Consider the following 16,016-nt stretch of genomic DNA (forward strand, 5'->3'; position numbering starts at 1 on the left):
GATGCCAAATGCTCTATTTGATGTTCAATTCCAATTAATTAAATACAATAAAGCGCACATACATGCAAGTATTATATTCCAGTGAATGCCACAGGTCATCTTTGGCACATCATATGACAGTACCTGAACACTGAATACAGCATGAGATAACACACTTCATGAAATAATCTTGGTCTGGCAAGAGGACGAATAAGAAAACTCAAAGATCCTTCGCATTTCCAATGCCAATAATTGTTTCTAAAGAATTTATTAAACCAAGACTGAAATATAGCAATGCCTCTCAGATAAACAGTACATACTAAAGGCAAAGTTTAATTAAATCCAAGCAAAATAAATCTTATTCGACTCACAGATGCTACTGCATGGGGTCACTGCAGTGAAATACGGGCCGTTTTGTCAGTACTAGTCATTAATATCTTAGAAATCTGCATTCATGTCTCTTGAAGTGGTGATGTAAAAACAAATTTGAGACACTTCATAAATAACGTCTTTATTAATGAGTTTTCTTTTCCACATTCTTTAAAGTGATGTTTAATTGAAGTCTGCATAGTCAAGAGTGCAAAAAAAATTAATAGGAGTCAGACCCAGATGTGAACGTTGCCCCCTCCCCCTCCCTTTTTTTTTTTATAAATAAGACTGGTCGCAATCATAGGAATAAGTAATAACCTCTAGAAATAAGTGTAACGGGGAGATGTAGAGGTGGTGGGGATGAAAGCCACCAGAAAAACTCTCACCAGTATATTTTTGTATTAATAAAGTCTTCACACAAAGACACACGACACCCATTCACATTCATGTGCACAGCAGAATGTAAACTACAGAAGAAATATTTCCTCTACTGAATGAACAGTGAGATTATTTGTGTATTTAACCGAGTGTTGTTCAGCTGTTCCCACAATGGGAACCATTACAATACCAAGACAGAAAAACAAAAGGTCCAATTTCTTCATGCCCTTATTACAACCACATTTAAACTAGCATCTCACAGTATGAAACATGAAATCTGAGTAGTTCCATAACACTAAAAATTACCCTTAATACACACTTTTAAAGCAGTATACCTCTGTTCTTTTTTAACACTTTAAGACTATCATCCCTTTCCTTACTGCTCACATTATTCACAGTTGGTTGAACAGCAGCTGAAGAGGACCCCAGTCTCTTCCAATGCCCACGGAATGGCTCAGCCTAGGGAAGTGGTCTGCAGGCACTCCCCACCCCAAGCAAGGAGCAGGGCAGCAGAACATCACCACTTCCAGCTTCATTTCCATCAGCACAGGCAGCACAGTCCCAAGTCTCCCATATCAATATCACTGTATGACTGCAAAAAGTATTTTTAATATTTACACCATCTACTGATTTAGCTGTTGCATTGTAACCGTTATCAGAAAAATCTAGCGAGGGGGAAAAAAAGGCATGTCCCCAGGTGTAACTGCTGTAGGTAGCAACAACTCGCATGCTGTCCACACCGGTAAGAGGCTGCTTCTGATCTACAGTTTTGTCTTAAGCAATACAGAGGCACTACTCTGCAGCAGAGTTTAAATGCAGAATTCTTTCACATCGGTCTCTTGGAAAAGCTATCAGATATCCTCACTTCTGAACTTCACCATGAACAAGCTAGGCTTAACACTTTTGTAAGACTGCTGTAACAAATGTCAGCTGTAATCTACATTAGTTAGGTTCTGAATTAAGGATCTTATCCAGAAGCATAATGTAGGACTGTGGGGAACTGATCATCAATATTCAATCATACAAGTCCAGATCTGGGCAAAAAGTACATCTCTTTTATACCATAGGCTTTGAAAAGGTCCAAATTTCTATGTTTTTAAAAGCCTATAGGCTTTAAATCCAAGAGACAAGCCCAGTAGCTCAAGAGAGAAAATTCTTTATGAAATCAAGGCAGACAAATACCTTTGCTGCTACAGATATTGAAAACACAGGGCCTAGAGTATTTTAAAGACCTACAATTGTGAGTAAAAGTAGTCCCGGTCCTGGGATTCAGTAGGAACATTTGTAGCAGTTCTTAGTTTCACAAGGGTGAAACGCACTACAGGGTGAAAGTCAAACCCAACACAGTGAAACAACGATTCCCAGGCTGAAACCCTACCTTCATTAGCTACATCACAGAGGAACACATCCTGCTGCACACAGAAACACAAATAACAGTTCCATGGCAATGTCAGCTAGTGTCAACAAGAAGCTGATGGATACATGTTTCACCACTCCTTCCTAGAAAATAACCTGTCCTCTCCTCAGGGAGCTAATGCACCCGGAGATGGGGAAAAAACAGTCAGAAGTCTGGAAACAAGCACTGAAGATAATGAAGTTTTACCCCAGAAACAAGCCACTTGGGCATCCAACAACTGCTATATTGACTAGGATTCGGGGCAAAACTGTAGAAAACAATCCACCTTAATCCAAATCAAAACACCAAAAATAGAATTGTCCAACTGGGTGTGGGCTGATAAATTTTCACAAGCAACAATGACAATTTTTTTTTTCCTGGCAATTTCACTGATAAATCTTCTGGCAGAATCCAAATCTAATTAAATTGAGAACAGAATAATTTAGTGCAGTATCTTTCTTAATTTCTTCAGTAAATTTGTATTTTTTGTCACTTTATGGGTTTAATTCAAGGTACCAGTAAAGTAAGACCACTTTTGACATTAGTTCATGATTTGCATTGACACAGATTTTGTATTTTTTAAAGGTGGTAGTTATAAGGGCATCGGATTTGAGTTTTCTTCTAGTAATGCAAGATCCTAAAATAAATGCAATTTGGTAGTCTGAAAGAAACATCTTACTCCTTAACACACAACGAAACTACTTTGTGGCCTTCTGTGTTTCAGGAAAATATCCCCCATATTCAGATCATTAGACAGCCTCACTAGTTAAGACACATTAAAATGAAACATTTTCCATTAAAGTCGCCAAAAACTGGATTTAAATTTATTGCATGACGTTGCATAAGAAAGTATATTATTGAAAACTGTAAGGCATCATGCAATTATCCATCAGCTAATTATTTATTATTTGTTGAAAGATGGTTATATACTCTAAAGTTATAAAACCAGTTTCAAAAAAGTACATAAAAAAATTTAACATGATAAGCATTAAATATTTTTCACATGTCTGTAGTTCTTAGCTGTTAAAAAGTGCATTCAAACATACTGTACTGGAAAGTTGCTCTGTCCAAAAATGGTGCTGGAGATTTGTTAAATTAAAAGTTGCAAAAGAATGTTGTATGGGATTAGAAAGCTAAAAAGTTGTGGTACTTAAACTTACAAACTTGCTTGAAATAATTTTTCAATCCTCACACTTACAATTTAGCATAGGTGGTATAATTATGTAAAAATGTATGCTTATATAACTAAACAGTCAAATGAATTCAAGTTACGTACACTGAGTGATCAAAGAAGGAGCAGACTTAATATTTGGACATGGGACAGAAAGTACTAGTGTGATTTTGGCGTTAATCAATGTACTGTGCCATCCAACGGAATCCTTCTCCGTAGCCTTGTCTCTTTAACACGCTGCACATGAACACTTCTAGTGGCCTTGCGTTCAATTCTTTCAATGGTATACTGCCCTGCAAAGAGACAAAAATATTCCAAATTATGGTATCTTTAAAAGAAGATGCCTACTCTACACCAACATTTGTTTCTATGGAATGCCGTTACTTAATTCATGTTGGGCACTAGAATTTTAGAAAATAAACTATTCTAAAACATTTGCACACCTTGGTAGGACTAGAGTCACTGAGGAAATACACTGAACATCTTTACACATGCAGCCACATTTGGAGAGCATAAAGTATATGAACCTGAGTACAAGAGCAAGCATGTGCACAGAGAGCTTATACTCAGTTTTCAGAAGCAGTTCCCTGCTCTGGTTTTAATAGCTTTCCAATATGATAAAGAGAGCATTTGCTACAAATCAGGACTGACCGCAGTCAGAGGGTGAGCTGCTTGCTTGCCAAGAGCATCACAGTGTGACAGAGCTATTGCTCAACTGGAGATTCACAACAGGATTCATACATCATAGACTATGTGCAGTGTTGTAAAAAACAGGGCAAGATGAAAAAAAAAGAATCTCTAGTAACTGTTTACAGTCTATAGAAGTTACAGTAGAGGTGTATCTAACACACACATGCACAAAACAAAGAGACTTCAGCATTCATTCCATATAAGTCTATAATGTACTAAGTATGTAATAAACAAAAAAAGTTTTGTTTTGTGCAGCTGAAGTGGACTGGAACCAACACAGATATATAAAGCCAACACAAGATCCCTAACAAATTAAAAGAAAAAAAGTATTACCTTTCCTGTTGTCTGGCCATACAGACCAAACGTCTCTCGTAACCTCTCTTCACTGATGGCTTCAGGTCTGTCAATCTTATTACCAAGGATTAGGATAGGCACATTAGCAATAGTTTCATCTGTCATTAGTGACTACAAAGGGAAAGAGAAAGGGGGAAGAGATTATTTCAGGATATATTTTGACTTAGAGCTTCACATTAAGATAAAAAGTTAACAACGTAGTGCCATTAAATCATTTGGTGAAGCTTGGCCTTTTAAGAAGTAAGGGTAGCAAAATTCACTGGTGCATCAAAATTAATTGATGGGAGTTGTTTAATACGCTTGGGATAAAAGAAATGAAATTACTCACTCACAGAATGGAAAATATCACAATTAGAGCAATATTCATTCAACTGATTTATTGGCAAAATAACATGTTCACCTACCTTTAATGCATACAGTAATGAATAGTAAGAAGAGGGTGACAGAACCAGAATACAACTAGCTAGGAATGATGACACAGAAGGTGATATTACTAGCACTCATGACCAGGTGGCAAGAGAGCTCTGTTGGATACTGATCTGATTTTTTAGAAGTTAAAGTTCAACTTTCAAAAACATATTTAAACTTACATCAAGTTCTTCTTTTGATTCAAGCAGTCTTTCATGATCTGCACAGTCCACCAAGAAGACAATGCCATTAATAGCTGGCAGGTAGTTTTTCCACACTCTGCGAGCTACAGGGAAGATATGAATGAAAAACAATGGAAATTATCCTAAAATTTAGAGCAATGTACATCAGTAATTAGGAAGCAACATTTTTTTTTTCAAAGTCTTAGCTTATACTGCCAGCCTTCAGGATGCAATTTTATGTTTTACAAAGCTTGCGATAATGGAGCAAAAGTATCATTCCCTCTAGTGTTACCACCCCTCTATCCCACATGCACACTGATGTACTCAACCTTTTGTGTATCCCCAAGAATTATGTCAAGAAACACAAGTTTGAAGCATAAAGGTTAAACGTAAGTATAAGCAATCTGAAGTAGTGAAACAAGAGCTACCTAATCCTCCTCAAAACACACGTTATCAGTCAAGAAATTTTGCTCTAGTGCAGCTCTTGCCAAATTGTATTTGGGAGTGCAGTATGTGATGGAGACAGGCAACAGAGCAGTGAATGTTTTTAACACTATCAAGGAGAGTGTGGGAAGCTGATCTCTGCAGCATGGTTGTATTCCTGATCTGAGACAAACTGACTGTAAACAAGTCTAACTTAATTCACCGCAGTTAAATGAGTCAACATATTCTCCTACCTTGAGCATGTCCACCCAGATCAAAGGTAGTGAAAGTCATGCCAGCAATTGTCAGCTCCTCTGAAGCTAAAAATACACAGAATTATGTTCTCTGCATGTGAAGATTATACAGCATTATATACATATTACACGATATTCCGCTAAACGGAATAGTCTAAGCGAGGGTACAGATTTTACTTTCTCTTGATTGTTTTCAGTATTTTGTTATTCAAGAAACGAATCAGCACAATACATTTTCTCTCAATAACACTTGTGTAACAAAATAAATGTGGTTAACCATTACAAGACATATAGAATATCTGCAATGTTAAGAGAATAGCAGGGAAGGCCCACACGTTACTTATCCCTACATATTACAAAAACAGTAGGTGGCTCTGGTTTGCCACAAAGATGGAATTTCATGTACAATACTGCTGAAGGTTTCTACTCTTTGTGTCCTTGCTTAATTGCTTACCTCCTTCTTAGACTTCACCAGTCCACATTTTTAACCTGCACTAAACCTTTTCTCCTGCAAGGCTACCACAATAACAATCACACAGAAACCTCTAAGCAACGAAAATCAAAATAGCGTACATAAATGCAAGCCCCAATTTCCCACAGCTTCTGTAATTTAGACTCTCAGCTCCATTACCCTGCTTCTAACTGGCCCCTTAATTCTAAATAAATCACATTGAACTATCCTAAAAGAATTTTTTTGAGTATTACTCAAATTACCTACAGATTGTGATCCCCAAAGTTCGTTTGTTTCTCCCCAGTTACTTATGATGTATAATCAAGTACTGCTTTCCTTGCAATCCTGTGAATACATCCTGCCTAGGGAAGTAGGAGTGTTAACTTACTGGGGTGTAGTGTGGGGACGTGCTGTCCCAGTCTGTCATCTTTGAGCATGTGCAGCAGCGTAGTTTTTCCAGCATTGTCCAATCCAAGAAAAACTAGTTTGCCTGATTTCTTGTACAGTCCTGCAACAAAGAATAATCTACTGAATAGCCAGTTAAATCAGCAAAGGTATTACCATAAAAACATCGTCCAACAGGAACCCACATCGCACACATAAAAAATATGAACATTTAAGAGTGACAATAGCATACTTGAGCATTCTGAAGCATAAGCTTCTTTCAGATCCTGTGGGGTCTGCTAATCAGCAAGACCAATACACCTTCCTACATGGTTATCCTACAGGTTTCTGCTGGCACAGCTCTGACAGTCAGCAGCGAAAGGGAGTGTGATTGCTAATTAAAGCAGACATATGCAGTCACATTATTTCTAACGCTAGCAATGATTTTGCTCCCAGGAGCAAAGTTTTATGGTCACAGTACGAAATACAGACCTGCCAAGCTCCACAGTGTGCTTTATCGATGACCTTTATCAGTGCTCTCCTACTTGTACAAGCCACATTCACACGCTCATGTGCTTATCACAGCTAGGCTTGCTCCATGCAGCTTATATCATGTTGAGTGGCATTTTGGGGGGCAGGCACATGACTGATGTAGACGTGTCAGTAATATCATCAATGCATTTATGTTATTTGAGCAAAGTCAAACAAGATTAAACCTCGCTGGGGTAGCCCACTCTGCCCTAGCAAATCAACAATTTCACTCACAGACAGCGGGATTGCCTGGGACGTAGAGAGGTACAGTGCTAACAACAGATTATAAAACATTAGCAACCCCAGACATGGAAAAGAGAGTGTTTTGTTCATCTCCCTCCAGTTATGACAAAAAAAATATGTTTGAAACAAAAAGAAACTTCAGACCTCAGTAGGTATTTTATACAGAACCTAGCTTCAATGTCAACAGCTATAATTAGCATATATATGAATTGTTCTGTTTTGGCTCACATATTATTTTGACAGAAGTAATATTCATCCAGATCCCCAGCTAAATTGTGTGGTTATGACCCAAATGGCATCATCAGTGCCATTTTGACACATTTGCTGTCTTGTGATAATGCCATAATAACAGGAATAAGAAATGTTACTTTCACTATTGTCTTTATAAAAACGCCTTTTCCTCTTTATTTCTCCAGTTCTAACCCCAATAAATACATCAAATGTGAAGCAGAAGACGTGTAAAATATTAGCACCATATTTCCTGAAGTTTGAGATTGTCAATAGACAATTCCCTCAGACTTGCCAAGACCATAACCTATGCCAGAATTATTTTGCACTGCTTCACACCGATCAATGTTCAAAGTAAAATATTCTAAAGATAATTTTATTTTAAAAAACACATCCTGTACTGAAAAACTGTTGAAGTAAGAATCTCCTAACTTTGCACCTTTTATGCTTTGCCTTATTTGTTTTTAAAGAACTGTGTCCTGGATGCTACACACACACGTTTCCTTAGGAACCACTATTGACCCCGCCATCCTCAAGAGTGCTGAAGAAGGGAGGGAAAAAAATATATATGCTGAAATTAACAGTTCTTTACAAACAAAAATGGGCTACATTCCTAACAGTATTTTCTTTTTTTCCCCCATTTAAAAAGAAATGCAAAATGCAGCCAAGTATTGTAATGTGGGAGTTTTAAGTCACCAGGATCTTTTACTACATAATGTCAGAGTATTGTGGTACTTTGTAATATACTGAAGAAAGGTTTATTTTACAACCACCTCGATGATACAGAAATACTTCTTGAAGTATATGTTACCATTAAGGTTCGGCTGTCCCATTGTTGCAGTCACTTTGCTTAACCACGCATTCTCCCCGAAGAACAACTAACCCTCCTGATCTGCAAACTAGGTACCAAAATGCTGCCTACTGCCAAGATGTGCTGTGCCAAGTGCCGCAGGAACAAGAGGCCTGTAGCCATTCCAAGGTCACACTAACAGCAGTCCCTTGGACTGTACGTGATGAGCAGAATGACCCAGCCACGTCATTTCTGGAGCTTTTATTTGTTTCCCTTCCAGCCTGAGGCACAGGGCACCCTGGGGTCTCTGCTCTATTGAATCCCCCCATGAGCACACAGCTTTGCCCGTTTAGCAGATGCATCTGAACTGCTGATGAGCCCCAGGTGCTGTCCAGTTTCTGTATTATTTGTGATACCAGTTTATGGGTACACATACGGGACTTAGTCTAATGAGGAAGGCTTCTGATGAGAGAGAGATCCTTCCCAGTCCATGCCTGGTGAGGGTTGAACTGGTGGTGACCTCTTATCAACTCTTATCCTCGTAGCTCTTTTCTTCTGTGAGATTTAAATGACATTACACAGGGGGTTCCTTGGCCACCCCCTGGATGCCGCAGTGCTGCACAGTCACATGTGCCTCTATCTGCCCGACCTTTACACTGCTGCTGTTTGCTCACCTTTCCCCCTACCTTTACCTTTAAGCTAATCTCTGGAATCGCATTCCACCAGGGCATGTTTTATAACCTGCAGGAAAGGATACTCTTTCATATTCCTCTACTTATGTCATTAATAACCTTTTTGTAAGTAGTGTAGAGAGTGTTCACAGATCTTTTTACAAATACAACTCTTCCCAAACTCACCTTCTCATATGCCCAAATTACACCACCTATTACACAACAGGGTCGAGGAGAAAGTATTGATGCTTACAGAGAGAGAAGTGAACAAACATTTTCATATATTAAAACTTAGGTCACAGGAGAAACTCCAGTTCACACTTACCTTGCAAGTCAAATGAAACACTAGTAAACTATATTAATACAATAGCGCTGCTGCTACTCACAGACTGGACATCTGGGGAACATTTGCTCCCAAAACAAATGCTCCCACTTTCTCTGAAACTTCTTATACTTTCTGAGTGTCTTTCATACAAATGCAAGGTGAACAAGCAGTGATACTTCATCTATTAGCTACATTGAAACCAGAGAATAAATAAAAGGATTCAAATGCTATCATTGGCCTTCTTCAAATGAATAAAATGTGCAGAAGTGTGTTTTTTTGTTGTTGTTTTTCTAGAATTAAAGGAACATATGGACAGCAATCCTCCTTTCCACTGCAAGCTTCAGTATCTTTCACCAGAATTAGACTTTGTATGCGCAGATATAGGAAAGTGAGCTAACGTGCAGTAATCGCTGCTAGACTAAGTAATAGGAGATAAGGGAGATTAGTCAACTTAGTTAAAATTTCACTGGCTAATATTTCAATAGTAGGCCAAGGGTCTAACATTCAGTGAAAAAGTTTAAACTTCCAACTGATAAAAGGCAAGTGCCATGATCCATTAATCTCAAATGCTTTTTATTTACTGCAGTAGAATCCCCAGAACCTGTAAAATGTCTTTTTTAGCTATGTTATCTGTAACTCCTCTTCCTCTTTTTAGTATCCTAACATTCTCTTTCCTCCTTTTTTTTTTTCTCCTGTTTTGCACAAGCTAATATTTCACCTTGGATCAACACAGATTGCAGATGCTTTTGGCCAGGGAACACTTTCCTAAGGTTCTTCATCAGAGGTCAGTGGGGTTCACACTGATTTCAGTGATATCAGTCACACAATAAAGCACTGCTGGACATGAGCAGGGACTTCAATAGCTGGCATTACTTTTTGTAGATAGTTGCTCATATTTGAATTCTCGAATGATGCCAGATTAAACGTGGTGCAATTAAAAAAAAATCAAATCTATTATGTTCATGAAAGAAAATCCAGTTTTTCAAGAGGTTAAAGGAATAATGTAAGATTGAGAGAAGAGCACACTCTGGAAATACTCAGAGAAATACTCAATACTTATAAAATCATATCCTGAGTTGGAAGGGACACACAAGGATTGAGTCCAACTCCTGGCTCTGCACAGGACCTCCCCAAAATCAGACCATGTGTTTGAGAGCATTGTCCAAATGCTTCTTGAACTCTGGCAGGCTCAGTGCCATGAGCGCTGCCCTGAGGAGCCTGTCCCAGTGCCCGGCCACCTCTGGGTGCAGAACCTTTCCCTAACCCCCATCCTGACCCTCCCTTGTCCCAGCTCCATGCCGTCCCCTTGGGTCCTGTCACTGTCCCCAGAGAGCAGAGCTCAGCGCCTGTCCCTCCGCTCCCCTGTGAGGGAGCTGCAGGCCGCCATGAGGCCTCCCCTCAGCCTGCTCTGCTCGGGGATGAGTATTGATAGTGAAGTAGTAGTGATAAGTAGAACTTTTTTTTTTTTTTAATTTTGAGTGCTACTGAATGTACTTAACCAGTTGGTATAGCAGAGGTTAACAGATAGCATAATTAAAAACAATAAAACTTACCTAAAAACTGTAATACACTACTGAAACCACTGTAAATCCAATCAAATATGAAGGACATATCTGGGTCTTATAGTCTGAAATAAAAAGAAGATTTAAATTCCGTTAGAACAGCACGTTAAGCATTGTAAGATGTTTACTCGAGTTGAAGCTGAGGAAGTTTTATGACACAGAAGTCGCTGCTGTCTGCACATCGCCTGTCTGTGCGCCTTGTACCGGGCGGTGACCGCTCAGCACCAGGCCCGCCGTGTAAAGGCCACAACCCCGCCTGTACTGCCTCATAGAGGCTTCACCATCTGAAGTTTAACCATAAAACTCATTTCAGTAAGGACTCAGGAACACCGTGTTTCTCACTGAATTCTTTCAGGTTAGGTTCAGGAGCAGAAGGGGGAGGTGAGGACAGCCAGCCCCGGGCAGACACCCCTTGGCAGCAGGATGAAGCCCCCCTACTCCTCAAGCCCCCATTGCTTGTGGTGTGGTAAAAACAGCACTTTGTCAGAGCCTGGGGGTGAGCAAGTGGACAGGATGGGATCACACACAAAAAAACAGTCCTGCTGTTCCTGTCCCCAAAGGGATGGAGCCCTCCTGGGGTACGGGACCTCCAGCAGGCAGCCACAACAGCAGCAGCCGAGGGCATTTTCTCAAATCTTGAGCATTTGGAGCATAAAGGCAGCCCAGACGGGGAACAACCAGGATTTCACAGAATCATTTAGGTTGGAAAAGATCCTTAAGGTCATCAGGTCCAGCCATCAACCCAACACTGCCAAGTCCACCCTTTCTGAAGCAATGCCTTGAGGTGCAAGAACGACGCTGTCACTAGGTTAACTGTGCAGCCACGAACAATTACTTTCTTAACTTTCATCTTAATTTCCTCATTATCTAATGTAAGGTTAGTCACACTGAAAGCACCAGCTTGACATACGGAATTAGCACTCAGCGTAAAAAAATCTTTCGAAAGACTAAAGGGCAACTTCCTCAGAAGCATCCAGCCAGCTAATTCCTGCTAGATCAATAAATTCCTGCTAACGCACGGGGAAGTCCGAGTCCAAGTCTTTGAGACAATGCCTGGGCTGCTAGGGGCAGCTTGCAGAGGCATCCTGTGCCAGTGCAGGCTCTCCCACAGCATTTTTTCTACGTTGTAGCCACGTCCTGGCCCTCCCCAGCATAACTTTAGGACTGCTCCAGACCTGGAGCAGAGCCCAAAGCAGTCAAAACACAGGTTAGTACCAGACCAAAATCCAGGTATATGTTATAACAGTTACACTCAGGCAATGAACTGAGGTTTTCTGCTGCATAGCAACAGGTATGTCACAGCAATAATATGGAAAGAGGAGGAGAGATTATTATTATTTAATTATGTTTGCTTGCACTGGAGCAAAATCTGTTCAGCCCATATTTGCCTTCCCTGATTGACAACAGTGAAGTGTTAGGAACCCCTGGTTTCTTCAGGACTAACCCTGAAACCCTTGCCTGTGTCCTGTGTTACTTTGAGCTGTCACAGTTGCAACTTTTAAGAATAAAAAAACAAATAAGCTTGTCGATGCATGAACACCCAGTTACACAATGTCATGACTGAAACTGTCACTTGCATGTCTAAAAAGCAAAGGTCAAGAATAAGCAAACATGGCAGGACGTACACGTCAGCAGATTTATTTATTGCTTGAACAAAACACCAATCGAGAAAAGCCTCTGTGGGGCTTAGAGAAATGATCTGCTCAAATAACCTGCAAATCAGTGCAAACAGCGTGATGTAAGAGAAGTGCTCGTGTTACCGCGGTGAGAATAACTTCAGAGTTTAGTTGGGTTATCCAGTTCCTCCTGCGAACCTCACGGACGGAAGAAAAAAGTCTTTATGTGCTGCTGAAAACACTTAAAGGGACAAGATTCAAAATATTAAAATGAAAAGGGAGCAGAGAAGGGAGTTACTCTGTGAGCACGGCTGCAGTGGCAGCAATACGGCGTAAATTCCCCTACACGCAGAAAAAGCGGCATAGGGCTGTCCAAACACACCACAGCCAACCGTGGTATCAGCTGGCAGCGCGTGCAGGAAAACGCTACTTTGAAAATGGGAAAAAAATGGACGGCGAATGGTAAAGGCACACTAGCAATATTTGCACAGAGATATTAAATCTGCTCTTATCACACGGTAAAAATAACTGCCCGGTTCACGGCAATGCCCGAGCAAAGGGCCACCAAGCCAGCCGGCAGCACACCGATGCCCAGAGCCTGCTGACAGCTCCAAGCCTCGGCGCTGTGAGGAGCCGGGCAGAGCAGTGGGGCTGCTCAGCAGGCAGACACAAGCTGTCCGACCCCTGCTAAAGCCACCACGAAAGCAGAACACCGAAAACTCTGGCAATCACTGCTCCCAAGGCACGATGGAGACAAAAACCACAAACTATTTTAAGGGTATCTCAAGGGTTCCCTCATAAATAGCCAGTTGCGAGCTGACACAGACTTTTAATGAGAAATTGTGACAGACACGTGGCAACCTGCTGATACCAGCTATTTTTACAGGCATCGCCAACTTACCTTCTCGTGTCTTCTCAGAAACAGGAAAGTGACTTCCCAGCATCAACAGCTGATGGCTATCACTTCAAAATGTGTCTACCAACCCTGGCTAGCGTTATTTCATAAGCAAAGCATGCCTTGTGGCTCCTGGGGAGCCCTGCCAGCCAGCCTGCGGATTGATGAAACTGGTTTGCATCCTAGCGGCCACCTGCTGACCACAGGGAGCAGAATTCCCACACAGCACTTTTGGTAGCACCTCGAGACACCTTTTTTTTTTATTATTATTATGAAAAGCAAGGATTCTTTTCTTACTCTGGATCTGAATTTTTCTGGCTAAAAGTTCATTATTCCATTCCAGAATCAGTCCAAATAGTTCTTACTTCCAAAGACCGTGAAGATTTAGATAAGCAAGGATATCAGGCTTGTAAAGACACCTTTGATTCCCTTGATGGAAGAAATAGGAAGTAGAAACCAATGACACCCAAGTACAACACCTCTTGTCTTGCAATAACTAGAAGTCTCTGCACTGTGCCTGGGTGGGTGCTGTCACCAAAATCTAGAAAAGAAACCTCCATCCAGCATAACCGCAGCCAACCACGCTCCCTGAGCTACAGCAAGTTTGAGAACAGGCTCTGCTAAAAACTTGCAAACAAGTGCTTGAAGTGCACTGTTAAGGGTTTATTTCACCTAAGACCGTTTGCTGTCTTAGGTTGAAATAGGTGATACTTGCTGTCTGTTTATGATATGACATGAGAGTGCATTTTGATGCAGTGTTTTAAGAGCTGAGGAAAGGAAGAGAGTTTGGGAACGAGCTAGCGGTGTAGCTTTTCTATTTTAATCAGCTGGCAAGTCACCTTTGAGATTTCAGGGAGATGTTCACATAGTGCTGTTACTTACTGGGTTGAAAACAGAAAGATTATATACTGTATGACATACACTTAGTTCTATTGCATCATTTATTCTGAATTTAGCATTGATCTCAAGTACTTTTGAAACAGCAAAGCAAACAGTTTATCTGTAAAGACGGCACTGCAGCAGGCACATGAGGTCCTGAGAGCAACTGATGAAGTGTTTCAGTCGCAGCCTGGCTCACACAAGTTGTTCTCGGATCACAGGCTCAAAATAGGGCCTATTGCAGCAATTTCCATACTTACTTAAAACAAACAAGCAAACAAAAACACAACCTATTGGAGCGTGAACATATAATTATTCTTCATCTTAGAGGATATTATTTTTGAAGATCTTAGAGGATATTATTTTTGAAGAAGCAATGCTCGGCACAAATCTCGACAGATCATCACGACCCGCCAAACAACTACATCAGGAAGCTGTGAGGCACATGACGGCCAGGACACGACACAACAACCCACTGTGCCAAATCACCACCACCGAAGTGAAACGTGAGCCAGGACTCGAAAGAAACTGCCAAGCAATCCTGAAAGATTAATGCGCTTGACAACAGGCACAGGGGCTGGCATCTCTACGAACCAGAGATCAGGAGGCTGTAGTGCTTCTCGACAGAGAATGAGCAAAAAGAAGAAATTAAAATAAATGTGTGCAGTCAGGCAGGTGAGGGGTGATGAGTATCATTAGAGGGGTTTTGATTCCCAGCCCTCAGAGGCAATGGGCCCTTTCAGAGGGTGCGTAAACTACCCCAAATCCTATTCCCAAGCACGCTTTTTCATTTCCCTTCGAATAACGCCAAATTTACGAGGCAGATTCCGCCATAAACGAGCCCCAAACGCCCCGGCCGGGCTCTGGCTGCCTGACAAAGCTCCGTCCACGTCGCCTTTTGCCTTCCCAGCTGCTGCCCGCCCGCAGCTCGGCAAACCAGCCCCGATCCTCCCCGGGGGGGGCCTCGTCCTCCTCCTCCAGCACCACCGGGGGCCAAGCCCCGAGCCCCCGGGGGCTCCCCGACACCCCCAGCCCCGGGAGGAGCCCCGGGAGCAGCCCCGGGAGGCCGCAGCGCCGAGCAGGCCGCAGCCATCCCCGGCCCCGTTCCCATCCCAACGCCCCGGCCTCGGCGGCTCAGAGGCGAGGCCAGGCCGGGCCCGGGCACCGAGCACCGAGCACCGGGCACCGGGCACCGGGCACCGGGCACTTGGCACCGGGCACCCCCCCCACCCCGCAGCCCCGCTCACCGCCGAGCTCAGCTCCGGGCGCTCCGGCAGCACCGACACGGCCCCCGCGGCTGCGCCCCGCTCCGCCCCCGCCTGGTGCTTTCCGGGCCCGGCACGGCTCGGATCAGCTCGGCTGGGCTGGGATCAGCACGGTTGGGATCGGATCAGCACGGTTGGGATCGGCACGGCTCGGAGCTCCGCCCGGCCCGGCCCCGCAGCGAGCCCCGGGACCTCCCCGGCCCCCCCCCCCCCCCCCCCTCCCCGCGACGCAGCAGCTGGTTTTTTGAGGCAGTGTCGCTGGTTTTTGAGGGTTTTTAGGGTTTTTAGGGGAAAACCGTGCTTGAGGGGCACCCCAAAGCCCAGGGGGTGCCCGGAGCACGCAGCAGCCGGCCGGGCTTGTGAAGGAACCGGTGGTGGAGATGTCACAGATGGATTTCACCCACCACAGCAGCCCTGCCACAGCCACCGGACCCCAGACCCCTGCCACCTGCTTGGCATGGTGCTGGGGCCGTTGTAGGGCCTCATTTCTGTAATTCTATGATTCTGTTTGGCTGTGGGCGCAGAAGAGGTGCTCATCATTCAGTCACCATCCCTGGAGGTCTTCAAAAGAT

General features: G+C 42.6%; 1 protein-coding gene across 2 annotated transcripts; it reads right to left on the reverse strand.

Moving 5' to 3' along the window:
* Positions 1–215: 215 nt before the first annotated feature.
* Positions 216–15,617, reverse strand: SAR1B (secretion associated Ras related GTPase 1B). 2 transcript variants are annotated; one of them, XM_068697873.1, is made up of 7 exons: positions 15,427–15,617; positions 10,781–10,854; positions 6,444–6,563; positions 5,605–5,670; positions 4,928–5,031; positions 4,317–4,448; positions 216–3,586 (listed from the first exon to the last, which is right to left on the reverse strand). In XM_068697873.1, exons 2-7 carry the CDS (start codon positions 10,836–10,838, stop codon positions 3,470–3,472), a joined length of 597 nt encoding a protein of 198 aa, XP_068553974.1. In that variant the 5' UTR covers positions 10,839–10,854; positions 15,427–15,617; the 3' UTR covers positions 216–3,469. The 2 variants fall into 2 exon arrangements, with proteins under 2 accessions (XP_068553974.1, XP_068553975.1); XM_068697874.1 differs by lacking the exon at positions 15,427–15,617 and adding an exon at positions 13,307–13,382.
* Positions 15,618–16,016: the final 399 nt, after the last annotated feature.

The sequence above is a fragment of the Anas acuta genome, chromosome 14 (assembly GCF_963932015.1).
Source record: "Anas acuta chromosome 14, bAnaAcu1.1, whole genome shotgun sequence".
NCBI lineage: Eukaryota > Metazoa > Chordata > Aves > Anseriformes > Anatidae > Anas > Anas acuta.